Source organism: Danio rerio, chromosome 18 (assembly GCF_052040795.2).
Source record: "Danio rerio strain M-AB ecotype USA chromosome 18, GRCz13ab, whole genome shotgun sequence".
Lineage (NCBI taxonomy): Eukaryota > Metazoa > Chordata > Actinopteri > Cypriniformes > Danionidae > Danio > Danio rerio.
In genome coordinates, this window is record NC_141038.1 from 26864443 (window position 1) to 26880000 (window position 15558).

The following is a 15558-nucleotide window of genomic DNA, read 5'->3' on the forward strand; positions in this document are numbered from 1 at the left end:
TAAGAAACAAAAAGGAACTATATGGGTAGCCTGTAAATAAATCAATATATTCATTCAGCAGGGAAGCATTAAAATGATGAAACTTTTATTCATTCATTTCCTTTTCGGCTTAGTCCCTTTATTAATTAGGGGTCACCGCAGCGGAATGAACCGCCAACTTAACCAGCAAATGTTTTAGCAGCGGTTGCCCTTCCAGCTGCAACCCATAACTGGGAAAAATCCGTACACACTTATTCACACTCATATACTACAGACAATTTAGCCTACCCATTTCACCTATTGCACAAGAAAGAAAGAGAGAGAGGAAAAGAGAGATGCAAAAAAGCCCAAATGCCATCTGAAATTTCTTTCAAAAACATGCATCTCAACCTCCGATATTTATGTTAAGTTATTTCACTTTATAGGTAATAGAAATACCCTATTCATTGCCATAAAAGTTCAATTACTGAACCTACACACCAGGTCTTTTATCTAAATCTATGACACCATTTTGTTGAGCTTACAAAAGTGGATCCGACATTTATAAAGTATTAAGTCTTTCCTTTGTGTTCATATTTTAATATAAATATGTATTCAATATCTCCAAAAGAAAAAAAAAAAAGGAAAGACCCAGCCACTCGCAGCATCGACAAAGCTGTAAAGTGAGCGCTCTTTCATCCGACCTCTCACACGCATACATGCATCTAAATGCGCATGTTTCATGCACAAACACACCTTTTAAATGTGACAAAACTCGACAACTGAAAGTTACTGCCTGCTGTTTCTTTATTCATCATTTTCTTGTTGGCTTAGTCCCTTTATTAATCCGGGCCACCACAGCGGAATGAATCACCAACTTATCCTACACATTTTTACGCAGCGGATGCCCTTCCAGCTGCAACCCATCTCTGGGAAACATCCACACACTCATTCACACACACTCATACACTACGGACAATTCAGCCTACCCATTTGACCTGTACCACATGTCTTTGGACTGTGGGGGAAACCAGAGCACCCGGAGGAAACTCATGCGAACGCAGGGAGAACATGGAAACTCCACACAGAGTGGGTGCTGCAGATCTGCAGAGTGGATGCGCGCGTACTGAAGAACGGTGTTATCGCGCGCGTACTGATCAGCTGTGTTGTCGCGCGCGTACTCAAGAGCGGTGTTGTCGCGCGCCTACTGAAGGGCGGGACCGAAGGTGTGCTGCGTCGCGGGGGCACTTTTGATCATTTTGGAAGGGCACTTTCTATCCAAGACTAAAAAGGGCATGTGCACTGCACAGGTTGAGCCCTATGTGTGCACGTGCCTGCTCATCGGGTTGTTTGATTTGGGAGGCGTTCCCTCGCACTGGCCCAACAATGAAAAAGCAGTTGTTCCTTGTGCCACCAGGTGGATATTGTGTAAATCGCACTTTTTTTTTTTTTTAAATAAAACGGTGACATTTGCTGCTGCAGCACAGCGGGTAACTGTACATGACAAACTGCAGCTTTATACGTGAAGAAACTGTATAATCTGTATACATCACAACACACATGCAGCACTATGATGTATGTAATGTATAAAGGGAATGCTTTGTAGATAATCAATTATGGTTTAATGTTTTTTTGTTTTTAAAAATTTTTAGTAAATACGAAGGATGATTAGAATCTTGCTCAGATATTAGGATAAAAATAACAGATGGGACAACAGTGTATATTACTCTTCAACAGAGGTGACCAACCACTTTCCTGAAGGGCCACCGACACTGCATGTTTTGGATGTCTCCTTTGTCTACCACACCCATTACATGTTATTCAGTCTCTGCTAATGAACTGATGATCTGAATCAGGTGTGTTTAGTTAAGGAGACCTGGAAAATGTGCAGAGCTGGTGGTCCTCCAGGAACGTGGTTGAGAAACACTGCTCTACAACATGGTTGACCAACCCTGTTGCTGGAGATTTACCTTCCTGCAGGTTTCAGTTGCAACCCATATCAAACACGCATGCCTGTAATTATCAAGTGCTGTTCAGGTCCTAGGCCATGTGGTGACGCTGTAGGTAGTGCTGTTGCCTCACAGCAAGAAAGTTGCTGGTTCGAGCCTCGGCTGGGTCAGTAGGCATTTCTGTGGGAAGTTTGCCCCTTGACCGTGTGGGTTTCCTCCAGGTGCTCCAGTTTCCCCCACAAGTCCAAAGACATGGGTAGGCTAGCCATAGTGTATGTGTGTAAATGAGTGTCTATGGATGTTTAACAGTGACGGGTTGCAGCTGGAAGAGCATCCACTGCAAAAAAAAAAAAAAAAAAAAAACATATGCTGGATAAGTTGCCAACCCCAGATTAATAAAGGGACTAAGTTTACATTTTACATTTACATTTAATCATTTAGCAGACGCTTTTATCCAAAGCGACTTACAAATGAGGACAAGGAAGCAATTTACAGAACTAAGAGCAACAGTGAATAAGTACTAAAGGCAAGTTTCAGGTCTGTAAAGTCTAAGAAGGGAAGTATTAGTAGTATTATTTTTTATTTTTTTTTGTACAGTTAGTGTGATATTCAAAGAGGCAATTGCAGATTAGGAAGTGAAGTGGAGACTAAATAGTTGAGTTTTTAGTCGTTTCTTGAAAGTAGCGAGTGACTCTGCTGTTCTGATGCAGTTACGGAGTTCATTCCACCAACTGGGCAGATTGAGCGTGAGCGTGAGCGAAAGTGATTTCTTCCCTCTTTGGGATGGAACCACGAGGCGACGTTCATTCACAGAACGCAAGTTTCTGGAGGGCACATAGATCTGCAGAAGTGAGAGCAGATAAGAAGGAGCTAGGCCAGAAGTCACTTTGTAGGCAAACATCAGAGCTTTGAATTTGATGCGAGCAGCAACTGGCAGCCAGTGCAAACGGACTAGCAGCGGAGTGACATGTGCTCGTTTAGGTTCATTGAAGACAACTCGTGCTGCTGCGTTCTGGAGCAGTTGAAGAGGCTTGATAGAGTTAGCTGAAAGCCCAGCTAGTAGAGAGTTGCAGTAATCCAGTTTGGAGAGAACAAGAGCTTGAACAAGGAGTTGAGCTGCATGTTCAGATAAGAAGGGTCGGATCTTTCTGATGTTATAGAGTGCGAATCTGCACGATCGAGCAGTTCTAGAAATGTGGTCAGAGAAGTTTAGTTGGTCATCAATCGTTACTCCAAGGCTTTTCACCATTTTGGATGCAGTAATGGTTGCCCCATCCATCTGGATTAAAAAGTTATGGTGTAGAGTCGAGTTGGCAGAAACTACAAGCATTTCCGTTTTTGTGAGGTTCAGCTGAAGATGATGATCTTTCATCCAGTGTGAAATATCCAACAGGCAGGCTGAGATACGAACTGGAACCGAGGGATCATCAGGATGAAAAGAGAGGTATAGCTGGGTATCATCAGCATAGCAGTGGTAGGAGAATCCATGTCTCTGGATGACTGGTCCTAGAGATGATGTGTAGATGGAGAAGAGAAGTGGCCCAAGAACAGAGCCTTGAGGTACCCCAGTGTTTAGATGCTGTAGGTTGGACACCTCTCCCCTCCAAGACACCCTGAATGACCTGTCAGAGAGGTAAGATCTGAACCATTGTATAACAGTGCTCGCAACGCCCAGTGACTCGAGCGTAGATAGCAGGACCTGGTGGTTGACAGTGTCAAAAGCAGCTGACAAGTCCAGCAAAATGAGGACTGATGATTTAGAGTCTGCTTTAGCCAGTCTGAGATCCTTCACGACCGAGAGCAGGGCAGTCTCAGTTGAGTGGCCTTTCTTAAAGCCGGATTGCTTGTTGTCCATGAGATTGTTTTGAGTAAGAAAGTCCAGAACTTGATTGAACACTACTTTCTCCAGAATCTTGGCCATGAATGGAAGCAGGGATACTGGTCTGTAGTTTTCAAGTAGCGTATGGTCCAGGTTGGGTTTCTTTAGCAGTGGGGTTACCCTAGCCTGCTTAAATAAAGTGGGGAATAAACCAGAGTCAAGAGTTGTGTTAATTATGTGAGTCAGTGTTGGTATGACTGCAGGAGAGATGGCTTGCAAGAGATGAGAGGGAATGGGATCGAGTGGACAGGTGGTTGCATGGCTAGATAGCACGAGTTTGGACACCTCAGACTCAGAGAGCTGAGAAAAAGAGGTGAGTGTGTGTGGTGTTGTATCTTGCGTGTTTGTTGTAGGTGCAGCAAATTGAGCACTGATTTTTGCAAAGTCATCAGTAGTAAGTGTGGAGGGTGCGGGTGGAGGAGGAGGATAGAGGAGGGAGGAAAATGTTTTAAAAAGTAGGCGAGGATTAGTGGCATTGTTGATTTTCAGACGGTAATATGTCTGCTTTGCAGAAGTAACCTCAGCTGAGAAAGAGGACAGAAGAGTTTGGTATGTTAAGAGCTGTGCAGGATTTTAAGTTTTCCGCCAAATTCTCACGGAGAGCATCCGAGAGCCAGGGTGCAGGAGGACTGGCACGGGCTGGCCTGGATGCAAGAGGACATAATCGGTCTAGACATGATGCTAGTGTGGAGCAGAGTGTATTAGTGGCACTGTTCGAATCAAGTGCAGTGAGTTTCCGAGATGGAGGAAGAGAGTCTGAAACAATGGTGGATAGTCTATTGGGTGAGAGAGATCGTAGGTTTCTGCGAAAGGTAACCAGTGTTGGAGTGTGTGACGGCTCAGAAGTAATGTGGATGTTGAGAGACAGAAGGAAATGATCAGATATTTGTAGTGGAGTTACTATTGTTTGATCAGTGAAGCAGTGTCGTGTGTAAATAAGGTCTAGCTGATTACCTGATTTGTGGGTAGCAGAAGTAGGTGCTCTTTTTAGGTCAAAAGAGGCAAGCAGAGTCTGAAAGTCTGCAGCTTGCGGTTTGTCAACGTAAATGTTGAAGTCACCTAGCACCAACAAGGGAGTGGCAAAATTAGAAAAAGATGAGAGAAGAACATCCAGTTCATCTAGGAAGTGACCTAATTTACCTGGTGGGCGGTAGATGACAACCACATTTATGTAGAAAGGGTGGATAATGGTGACTGCATGGAATTCAAAGGAGCTGATTGTTGGCAGGGACGGTATCAGAGTAAATTTCCATTCTTTGGAAATTAGTAGTCCAGTCCCACCCCCTCTCCCTGTCTGACGAGGAGTGTGGGAAAAAGAGAAATTAGCAGAAAGAGTAGCATGTGTAGCAGTGTCCTCCGGCCTCAACCAGGTCTCAGTTAGAGCCATGAGATTATAGTCAGAATATGTAGCTATGGAGGTAATAAAATCTGCCTTGTTAACAGCTGATTGACAATTCCAGAGGCCCACGGAGAGAGAGAGTTGTGAAATAGTAGATACATGTATTGAACGAAGGTTGTGAGGATTATGCCTGCAGCGTACCTCCCGTGTTTTGCGAGTGTTAGTAACAACAGGAATTAGAAAACACATAATAAAAGTGCTATGACAACAAAAAAATAAGTGTAAAGATAAAGTAAAACAAGAAAGTAAAGTACTCAAGTGCTTTGTCTGTGTCTTTGCTCGGTGGAGTCGCGCAGGTAGAGTCGATGGTCTTTACACTCGTCGGTCTTCACACGAGGCTGCCGCGACCGCTGCCGCGGTTAACTAGTTGTTTATATAACCCCAAAGCACTAGCTGATTGAATTCAGCTGGACACGCCTCGAGAGTCAAAACAAGGGCCGAAACTGAGGCGGACGACACGAAACCGCGTCTGCGTTCGCTACACAAGCTCTTATAGTAACCAAGGAAACAGTGGCTAAACACTTCTAGTATTATACACAACTGAAAGCAAGTTTAAATGTCCTACAACTTTACACAAACAGCTGAAAACAAGTCCTCAAACCATACACAACAACTGAAACAAGTCTTAAATGTACTTACAGGCTGCTGGTCTAGATGCTAAAGTGCTTCTCCTGCCGACTAATGCTAGCGTGCTCACTATATAGTGGTTACCTGGCGTTTGGACACGGCTCGAGAGTCAAAACAAGGGCCGAAACTGAGGCGGACGACGCGAAACCGCGTCTGCGTTCGCTACACAAGCTCTTATAGTAACCAAGGAAACAGTGGCTAAACACTTCTAGTATTATACACAACTGAAAGCAAGTTTAAATGTCCTACAACTTTACACAAACAGCTGAAAACAAGTCCTCAAACCATACACAACAACTGAAACAAGTCTTAAATGTACTTACAGGTTGCTGGTCTAGATGCTAAAGTGCTTCTCCTGCTGACTAATGCTAGCTTGCTCACTAAGTCTAAAAGAAAATGAATGAATGAATGTTCAGGCCCTAATTAATTGGTTCAGGTGTGTTTGTTGGAGCTAAACTCCAACAGGAAGGTAGATCTCTAGAAGAAGGGTTGAGCACTCCTGCTCTAAAAACAAACATTTAACTTTTAAAGTATAACTACTAGGGGTGTCAAAATTAATCGTTTCTTTGGTGCACTGCGATGCAGACGTGGAGAATTCGGTATCGGTTTAGTAATAATCATAACCTGTTATTACTGACGTCATTTACCTCATATGCGCTCTGTCGCGAGGGAGGCGATCGCGAGTATTTACAGCGCTTTAACTACTTAAAACTCATAAACTGTGCACAATTTCACTGTGTGTGTTTGCTGGATCAGTCTTTCACTGACATATACACTTCTCGGCTGTTTTACAGCGTTACTTTTGCATACAGAAACGAGCACGTGTCTGCAGAGTTTTCTCCACCGTGTCTATCATACATCAGCTGTGAGATCGCCGCTGCCGCCTGCCGCTTATCAGTATCACTCATCTGTGAAGAACGCTGTGCGCAAGAGCCAATCGCAACCGTTTTTTTGAGGGTGTGACCAGGCCCGGATTAAGAACTCAGGGGCCCCTGGGCACACTGTCTTGTGAGGCCCCCTACCTGGCCGCACCCCTATAGTTGAATTTAAAAAATAAGAATAATATAATAATTTTTAAATAAAATAAATCTATAATTTGTTGCCCACATATTTAAATAAATGATATATAGTACATGTGTATTTATAGTCTACAAAGATTTAACTTATTTTTCAAAGCATTGAATAAAAAATAAAATAAAACTAATAAAACTATAAATAAATATATATATATATATATATATATATAATTTTTTTAAGGGTATTTTAATGTATGCTTTTACAAACTTATAAAGCATACTAGTGCCATGGCATATAACGCACACAATGCTTCTCCAATCCAGTTCTATGAATCTGAGTCTTTCATAATACAAACACTGATTTACTGTCTCTCCCCTCCTCTCCCTGTATTTTCTCTACTCTTCTCGTGATGAAGACTTGATTATAAACCTAAAAGTATCACACACACTATACCTCTTCTCTCCCGTCTCTCTCCTCTTCTGGGCCTTTCTCTCTCTCTCTCCCTCTCTCTCGCCTTTTCTGTCTGTCTCTCACGCGATGAATCCAGTCCGCACTGCGCTGCCGTTAGCCTCCTCCGCCTTTAAAGTTACCATAACGTCTTCTTCTGTACCCTCATTCTCCTGATCATGGGTCTGTTTAAAGATGGTGTGTATGGAAAATGCCTCAATAAAGATGCCTCCTCTTCTCTTTCTCTCGCGTTTGCTAAATCCACTTGTCCACTCATTTTTGATCTATGACAGATATAACATTACACTAAAGTCCGCTCAGTTTAGTGCGGGTTATTACAAAACTGACGTTTCCGCGCTTGACCAATTACAGCATTCTGTTTAGTTAAAGAAAAAAAGGCAGTTTAAATATAATAATTATATTAATATGTGATTGCGATTTTTTTCCTTAGAGGAAATACAGTTGTCTGAGCAATATAGTTTTTGCAGAGAGGGAGGCACCTATAATAAGGCTAAACATTTTTAAGTACCCACGAGACACTTGTGACTTTATATCGCATTTGCATTATTTAAAAAAAATGTTTCCTTCCTGTTAAAAATAAATATATTTCCAATCTGATTTGTAAAGGGGAGAAAAAAAAGTAGCACGAGTTCAGCTGATGGTGGATTCGAAACGAGTTTATGATTAATCGCGTCAAAAGATGTTGGTGGGCGCCTTACAAGGTGCGCCACTGCGGCTATAACGATTACTAGCTCTTTACTCTTGTTGTTTCTATCAATCAGGCATCGATGGGCGTAAACCCTAAATAGCTTTTTCCAACTAGATGCGCTATTTGTAATTAGCCTAAAAAGACACTCCGAAATTGTCTTTTTTTCTCCCCTCTCGCAGGGGCCCCTAGTGCGCACGGGCCCCTGGGCCTGTGCCCATGAGGCCCATTGGTTAATCCGGCCCTGGGTGTGACCAATCAAAGGGGTGTAAGAGAACTAGACAAGGATCAGAAATTGAGCTGGATTTGTTTATATTATTTGCTAAATGCTCGTTTTGTTTAAAGTTACAGTTTATCTGACTGTTTGTATTAAATTACAAAATTGTATTACAAATAGTATATAAATATAAATATATTCATACATTTTAATACAAGAAATGCAGCTGTGAAGAAAATATAAAAATGTATGGAAAGCACCGTCAATGCACCGAAATATCGAATTGAATCGAATCGATGGCATGATAATCGTAACCGAACCGAACCGTGAGACTAGTGTAGGTTCACAGCTCTAATAACTACATACAATAATATAAAGAAAGACACAGAGTGTAATTTACCTTAATTTCTGCACTAAAAAAATATATCTCTTCTCCCTGTGTTCATGTGGGTTTCCTCCAGATGCTTTGGTTTCCCCCACAAGTCTAAAGACATGTGCCATACAGTGGGTTTATTGTGTAAGCAAAACTGTCCATAGTGTATGTGTGTGAATGGGAGTGTGTGAGTGTTTTCCAGTGATGGTTGCAGCCTGTGCTAGATACGTTAGTGGTACATTCCACTGTGGCGACCCCTGATTAATAAAGGGACTAAGCCCAAAAAAATGATAAAAAATGGTGCAAGAATCAGGAGTCATTGGAATTTAAATGCATTTACTTTCTATTTCTAAGGATGTTGTATCATACACTGTAAAATGTAATTAGTTGACCTTACTTAAAAAAAGTATGCAAACTCGTTGCCTCAAAAAAATTAAGCAAAGTAAACTTAAGATTAGTGAGTTAGAAAAGCTTGTTTTTTTTAAGTGTGCAGTACTATATCAAGTAGTACCACTAACACGTTTTTTTTATGTTCATGTAACTTAATAGCCATGCTTAGTGTTAACTTAATTTTTTCATTTTGTGTTGATTGCTTGATATAAATTTAACCCCACTTAGAATTACTAAATACCTACAACTTAACACTATCAGTTCTGCTCACTCATTTTTTTAAATTCACTTAAATTAAAGAAACCAATTTCCTTTAATGGGTCCTTCTTGGACCCAAACCTGGGCAGCTGGAAAATGTGGCCTTTTCTCTTCCCCATTTATCTATTTTTGCTGTTACTATGTGATAAAGGCAAACACAACACAAACATATAATTTAAAAGAACACTCACGGGTTTGATTCAGCTCCATTACAAAATTTATTCAATGCACATTCAAGTACAAAACAGCAGCTAAACAACAAAGTTGTGGTTTGATTTAACTGTATAAAATGACATGGAAAAATATATAAAAAAATAAAATAAAAACATTTCTGTGAGCTAATTGTATGCATGTCTCCCAATATTAAACAGGTAACTACAGGACGACTTCAGTGCATGCAAAATCAGTGCATTTCTGATCAAAACCGAAAGTACAACATACTTTTGTGTCCCAAAGTGAGCAGTCCAAGGATTAAACCAACACAAATAAAAACATCATTAAAAGTTTTCCCAAAACACAAATGTAAACAGGATAACCTTGCTAGGTTATTTTCTGACATTATCATCTAATAACATCTAACAACTCATTGCAACACAACATGGCACTATTTCCACCATTAGCATACCTGCATAACATGGTAGACTTTAATGGAATATTCTTTTTTTTTTTTCCATTGAGAACGTAAATAAGCGAGAACAGTTCCATGAAAGCATCAAACTTTCTCTGATAAGAGGAGAACATTAATGGCTGCAAAGCTTACAAAGTGCTATCTGACAGCCGATGGCTCTTTACTGTTCTAACCCAGAAGACTGTTCTTCAGGAGTTAACAGTTTTGGTGGGAGGTTTTTCTTTACCAGTCCAAGCATCACAGTCTGAATGAAGTTGAGTGTATTTGCCATGCATTTTGGGTATCCAAATGCAATGCATATGTAAGACCAAACAAAGGACAAACTGCCTGAGGCAAGTTTTTAACATGATCCATGAGAATACCTCCCTCCAGAATGATGGCAGTGGAGATGGGCTGGAGGTCCACTGAGCTTTGACCCTCGTGAGGACTACAGTGATGCATTCTAGGGCCTCGTCTCTCTCTGTATCCTAAAAGACACACATTCTTCAGCATTGCAATTTATGCTATTCTAAAACAATCTTTTTTTAGTGTTGTAATGTTATCAGAGAATATGGTTTTAAAAATGTTTTCACACTGGATTGTAACAATAAAGCAAACAAAATATATTTGTTATGGTTAAACTAAAGCTAAAAAGGTCTATACATCCTCAAAGAGTGACACTGACTTTTCAACCTACAAAATACATCAATCACTGTACAAAATGTATATTGTATATTGAGCAGATAGAATTACATCTATGTCAACGCAGGTATAGTTTTATGTTCATGCAGACTGTAGGATTACAAATTTAAGAATATGTTTAAGATCTATGGAAGACATTTTCTGCCAAATTTAAGTAATTAAATGACTAAAATGAAAATTAAAACCAGATTAACGATTTCATTAGAGAAAACTGTATGCAAAATGTGTGACAAAATTGACAATGAAATGATTTCATTCTCATGGTGACAGTGCATCATCCCTGTCAAATTGAAAAATATAATGCAATTGGTGATTTCACATTTCATTTTCACTACAGTCTCGAGGCAAGATAGCCAATATTAAAATGAAAAGCCAAACGTGAAAAAGAAACTACAAATAGTTTTACAAAAGCTCTTTATTAACGCTCACGCAATAATAGTGACAACTCAAATTAAAATTGTAAATTTTAGTTTTCATTTTGATTCCTCTTTTATTTTGGTAAAGTGTGTGTGTGTGTGTGTGTGTGTGTGTGTGTGTGTGTGTGTGTGTGTGTGTGTCTCTGAGTCTGTGTTTGAACCTGTGAGTGAGTCTTTTTGAATGTGTGAGTGTGTGTGAGCCTGTGTTTAAGTGTGTGTGTGTGTGTTTGTCTCAGTCTGTGTTTGAGTGTGTGTGAGTGTGTGTCTGTGTTTGAATCTGTGTGTGTGAGTCTTTTTGAATGTGTGAGTGTGTGTGAGCGTGTCAGTAAGTTTGTGTGTGTGTGTGTGGCGTGTGTCCACCTCCAGGTTGGTGGGTGTGTGTGTGTGTAAGTGTGTAAAATTTGCAACAAGAAATCTGTGGAGCAGTCATAGAAACTGTAGCAATAGCAATGTCCTTAAGTTATCTGACACTAAGTGTTGGCAATGGAAATGTGTACTTGTCAATAAAATTATATGATATATTTAACCCTTTTGTTGTGCCTTGATCAGACTTGACTGCAGCAGCTCATGTTCTCAATAAAGAACCCTGCTGAAGAAAGAACCAAGTCTCCTTGTCTTCAATTCTAAGTGTTCTACAAGACCAAACTTTTTCTTATGTGCAAGTACTTACAGAGCAGGTCTTGTAGAATTCACTGGAGTCATCACCGAGTAAAATGGGAATGCCTTTGAGGACAACAGAGCGAAGTACTGTGTCGTCTGGTGTCTAATGATACATAGAGAGAGAAAAGACCAGTTAACAGAGTAATTTGGAAGGCACAAGCAGACAGGAAATAAAATAGGTTGGTCTGGATGGTCTCATTTAGAACTTGATTGATGAACTATCACACAGATCAAAAGCAAAATAAACCTACTTACCATCCAGCTCATGTGCTGCATCAGCTCCCTGAGTTTCTGGCCAACAGTTCCCTATTTTGTTTTGAAAAGTTCAATGAAACGTGGGGCATACTGGTCCAGAGCCTCAAAGAAGTCTCCCTCAAGATTCTTACTGGCGATTCTATTAAACTCAGCAAACACCTGAAAAAGTAGAGAGGAGTGGGTAGGGATGGAGAGGTGGCAGAGGGATTAACATTCCAACAAGTGTTTGGATTTCTAGTCACACACCTTGAATTTATGTTTATTTGCATTATTTTATTGGTTGAGAACAAACATTGCTTACCTGTCTCTCTATGATATGTGCTAATTGGGTATGTCAAAGAACTCTGGCCACTGTTGTCTTAGCGATGGTGATGCTCCTACAGGCGACAGGATCTCAGTGTCTGCTGTGCTGCCCTCAGTGTCTAATGTTGTGGTGGGTGATGACAATGCTGTTAAATGGAGAGTCACAAGAGGGATGATTTTGACTGTAGCTTTTTCAGGTAAATCAGTTATTTCAGTCAAATTGCAGAGGGCATTATTGGAGTCTTGATCTTCATACTGCAGTTTAAAGTCATACTGCAGTGACAGTTTATCCACCAGTTGCACTTTGAATTCTTCAATGGACTGTGGTCTCTTAATTAAAGTCAACTTACTTATATCATCTTCTGCGATGATGACTCTCAGTAACAACCTCTGGTCCATTTTGATAACTGTTTGAAAATCTGAAAAGAAAGAAAAGATAATTTTAGCATCAAGCCTAGCAACATAAAAAGACAAAAACACTCAAATGCAGTATCAGATTTGAAATACCAGAGCTATAGGAAAAACTAAATCCTTGCAAAAATCTAATTATCAAGCTTTTAATCAATGAACTTCTTTAAGACAAGTGAATACAGCAGTACAAAAAGTAAATGGTAAATGACTCGCTTATGTGGTTAGACATCAAGGGAACTGTTGTCCTGGGTATGATGGACTATAAATCGAACCCACAGTATCTATAGAGACAGTCCAGAAATACTAATTACATCAAATATTTGAAATTCAAAATATGCATAAAATATTCTGTATGATGAAATATACTATAATGAAATAATTTCAACACAAGATTTTCTTAGCTTTTGTTGTAATCCAATTGCTCTGATGTAAGCATAACTTTTACTTTAGCATGCAATAATAATACAGTTATTAGTTAAAAATACCTTTTATTGCTGGGATTATGGAATGTGTGGATTGATCACCATATGCTTGTGCCTGGAAGGAAACTGTTAAATAAAAATACAACAATTTAGCACAACCAAGTACATGTGAAAGCTGTAACATAGGCCTATAACCCACAATGACAGCTCCCAGTATTAAAATGAACATATTATGTACAAGATGACCTTAAAGAATAATGTAAGGCACTGAGTATGCCAGCAAATATGTTCCCTATCATAGCAGACTATGATAAACTGAGTGTAAAGATCTTTTCAGACAGGTAAACACTCTTGTCTGTAACGAACCAAGACTGATCTGGGTAGTGGGCACTATGGTAAACATGGAAACAGCACAGCTACGAATATTGACTATGAAGTGCGACGTGTTAAATAAAATAACATTAAGTTAGTTGACTGTGGTGATATCCCCAATCATATGTCGACACAGAGTGGTAACGTTAATCCTGTTTTTGATAAGCACAGACTGTTATTGTTGGTAGCTAAAATTAGCATAGTCTTTACAGACAATTTTAAAATAAAATTATACATCCAGACTTGTTCTGATGTTCTGCCTGAGCTTACAAACAACAGTTATAAAACTCAGGAAACTCCCAAACCGCCGGGATCAGTCTGTCATCATCATGCTAGCTGCTAGTCAGTACTCGATGACAAATGTTACTGACATATGCTGACATGGCAGGTGGGCGCGAGCGACAGTTAACGTTACTGCTACACTAAAGTTTTTCCTCAATTTTAACGTGACAAAAGTCTTGAAAATAATAAAGTATTGACCAAGTTTCATCAAAATATAGTCACGTTATGTCCATAATAAAGTTAGCTAGCGTTAGCCGACATTACTACACACATCATTACTAGCAGGCACAAAACACTGGCGCTGACACAGAAACAAAACGATCTGCGCAAGGGTAAATTAAAATATTTACTCACCAAATGAGTGTGCCAAGCACAAGAATCGCTGTTATGCTGACGATAATCACAAGTGCCGTTGAAGCGATGTTTAGGTCCAGCTCAATGATATCCAGCTTCATCTACCGTTTGCAAAATTACGAATCCCGCCACGCCAAGACCCGCCTTACGAAGCAGCTTGATTGGTTGGGGATGATTGATTGATCTGCGCATGCCCACAGTGTCATAAACTTACTTTTTCTAAATTAATCCAGCTCAAGCAGACTGAGCTGGTAAGATTTTTCAACCTCAAAGTACAAGTAACTTACTAAAAGTGAGTGTTAATAGCAGGTTGATAAAAATTGATTAAGGTCAATTTAATATTTTTAATTAAATACCATGTTTGCTTTTACAGTGTACTTCAGTAGCAGATAAGTGGCTTTGCTATACAGCATGAACACAATAAGAACATTGTATCTAAAACCTACATGTAGTGCGTCATGGAAAAATACTTAATATACTGTAAAGTGGAACCCAAAAATCATTATTGTAAAATGTATATAGACAGAAATTCTCTATGTACACTCCTCCGTCATTATCTCCTTCTAAAAGGTGCTTGTCATGGACTATTATTAGCGCTATTACAGGCACAAATCTTTACTTTAGTAATCTAAGTGCTGTTTCAAATCCATTAGCGCAAATGTGTGCAGCTCTGTTTGCCACTTCCAATTAAGTCACTCAGCAGTATTTAAGTTTTCTCAAGCATGAAGTGTATTTGAACTGTATGTTCCAGAAACATATTTAACATTTTTAGGAATAAAATATAAACCATACCTACTCCCTACATTAAGGATAAAGTGTTGTGTCTTAGAAAATAATTTATAAAAAAAGTAACCCTTTACAATGTTATTGGTAATGCTAGTTAATGCATGTACGTTTAAACACACAACACATTTATTATAGTTTTTATGTTGTTAGTTATGTAAATACATATGTGTTCATTGTTCCTTAATGTTAACTCATAGTGCATGTTAACAAACATAAATTTTGATTTTAATAAACATCAGTAAATGTTGATCTAGCATTAATAATATTATGTACAAGTATTGTTCATGCTTAGTTTTGTTATACTGGTTGCAGGAAAGAGAATCCAGTTACCGCAATAAACAGAAGAATGCATTTATTGACAGGACAATGTATATGTAGACAGACAAGGGGCCATAAGATCCAAAATGTAGGGGCAATCACATACAGTGAAGCTAGTCAGGAAGGGATGAGAAAGTGCCAGAACCAATGGAACAGAAAGAAGGAACAAAATCAGTTAAGAAAGTTAAAGATAAACAAAGATTAGAATACAAAAAGAGTAAACACTAGAAATAAATAAAAGATAAACACAAAAACATAAAAAATAGAGAACTAAAAGAACAGGCAAAAATGTAAGACATAAATAGGCAATGGTATAAGGCTAGGATAAAAGGTACGGTAAGTGAGGATAAGCTCACATGAAATAAAACAGCAAAGAAATGAAAACGCACAGCACTAAAGAGACAGGTGAGAACAAATCAACCTAACAATGTTAGTAAAATACACTAATGT

General features: G+C 39.3%; 2 protein-coding genes across 6 annotated transcripts in view; both read right to left on the bottom strand.

Moving 5' to 3' along the window:
- The window catches only part of plin1 (perilipin 1), a 102035-nt gene that overhangs the window by 66737 nt on the left and 19740 nt on the right, over positions 1-15558 (bottom strand). The window contains exon 1 of one of the 3 annotated variants that reach the window (XM_087293178.1): positions 7283-8223. The exons of 1 other annotated variant lie outside the window; for it this stretch is intronic. The gene's annotated coding sequence lies outside the window, so the exon portion shown is untranslated. Of the gene's footprint in view, positions 1-7282; positions 8224-15558 lie in introns of those variants that run through there. One more of the 3 variants, XM_087293182.1, reaches the window with a different exon arrangement.
- On the bottom strand, positions 9415-14114 carry LOC147839741 (uncharacterized). Of its 3 annotated transcripts, none has more exons than XM_087293192.1 (8): positions 14005-14114; positions 13060-13122; positions 12788-12855; positions 12514-12582; positions 12162-12309; positions 11861-12019; positions 11616-11708; positions 9415-10315 (listed from the first exon to the last, which is right to left on the bottom strand). In XM_087293192.1, exons 6-8 carry the CDS (start codon positions 11879-11881, stop codon positions 10037-10039), a joined length of 393 nt encoding a protein of 130 aa, XP_087149318.1. In that variant the 5' UTR covers positions 11882-12019; positions 12162-12309; positions 12514-12582; positions 12788-12855; positions 13060-13122; positions 14005-14114; the 3' UTR covers positions 9415-10036. The 3 variants fall into 3 exon arrangements, with proteins under 3 accessions (XP_087149318.1, XP_087149317.1, XP_087149316.1); XM_087293191.1 differs by having other exon boundaries at positions 12784-12855; XM_087293190.1 differs by lacking the exon at positions 12788-12855.

Bases quoted from the DNA above. Each gene is read 5' to 3' on its own strand.
- LOC147839741 (XM_087293190.1), bottom strand. From the start codon at position 11,881: ATGCAGCACATGAGCTGGATG. The intron at 11,709-11,860 runs GTAAGTAGGTTT...ATGTATCATTAG, and splicing joins TGCAGCACATGAGCTGGATG to ACACCAGACGACACAGTACT. The intron at 10,316-11,615 runs GTAAGTACTTGC...TGTGTCTTTTAG, and splicing joins AATTCTACAAGACCTGCTCT to GATACAGAGAGAGACGAGGC.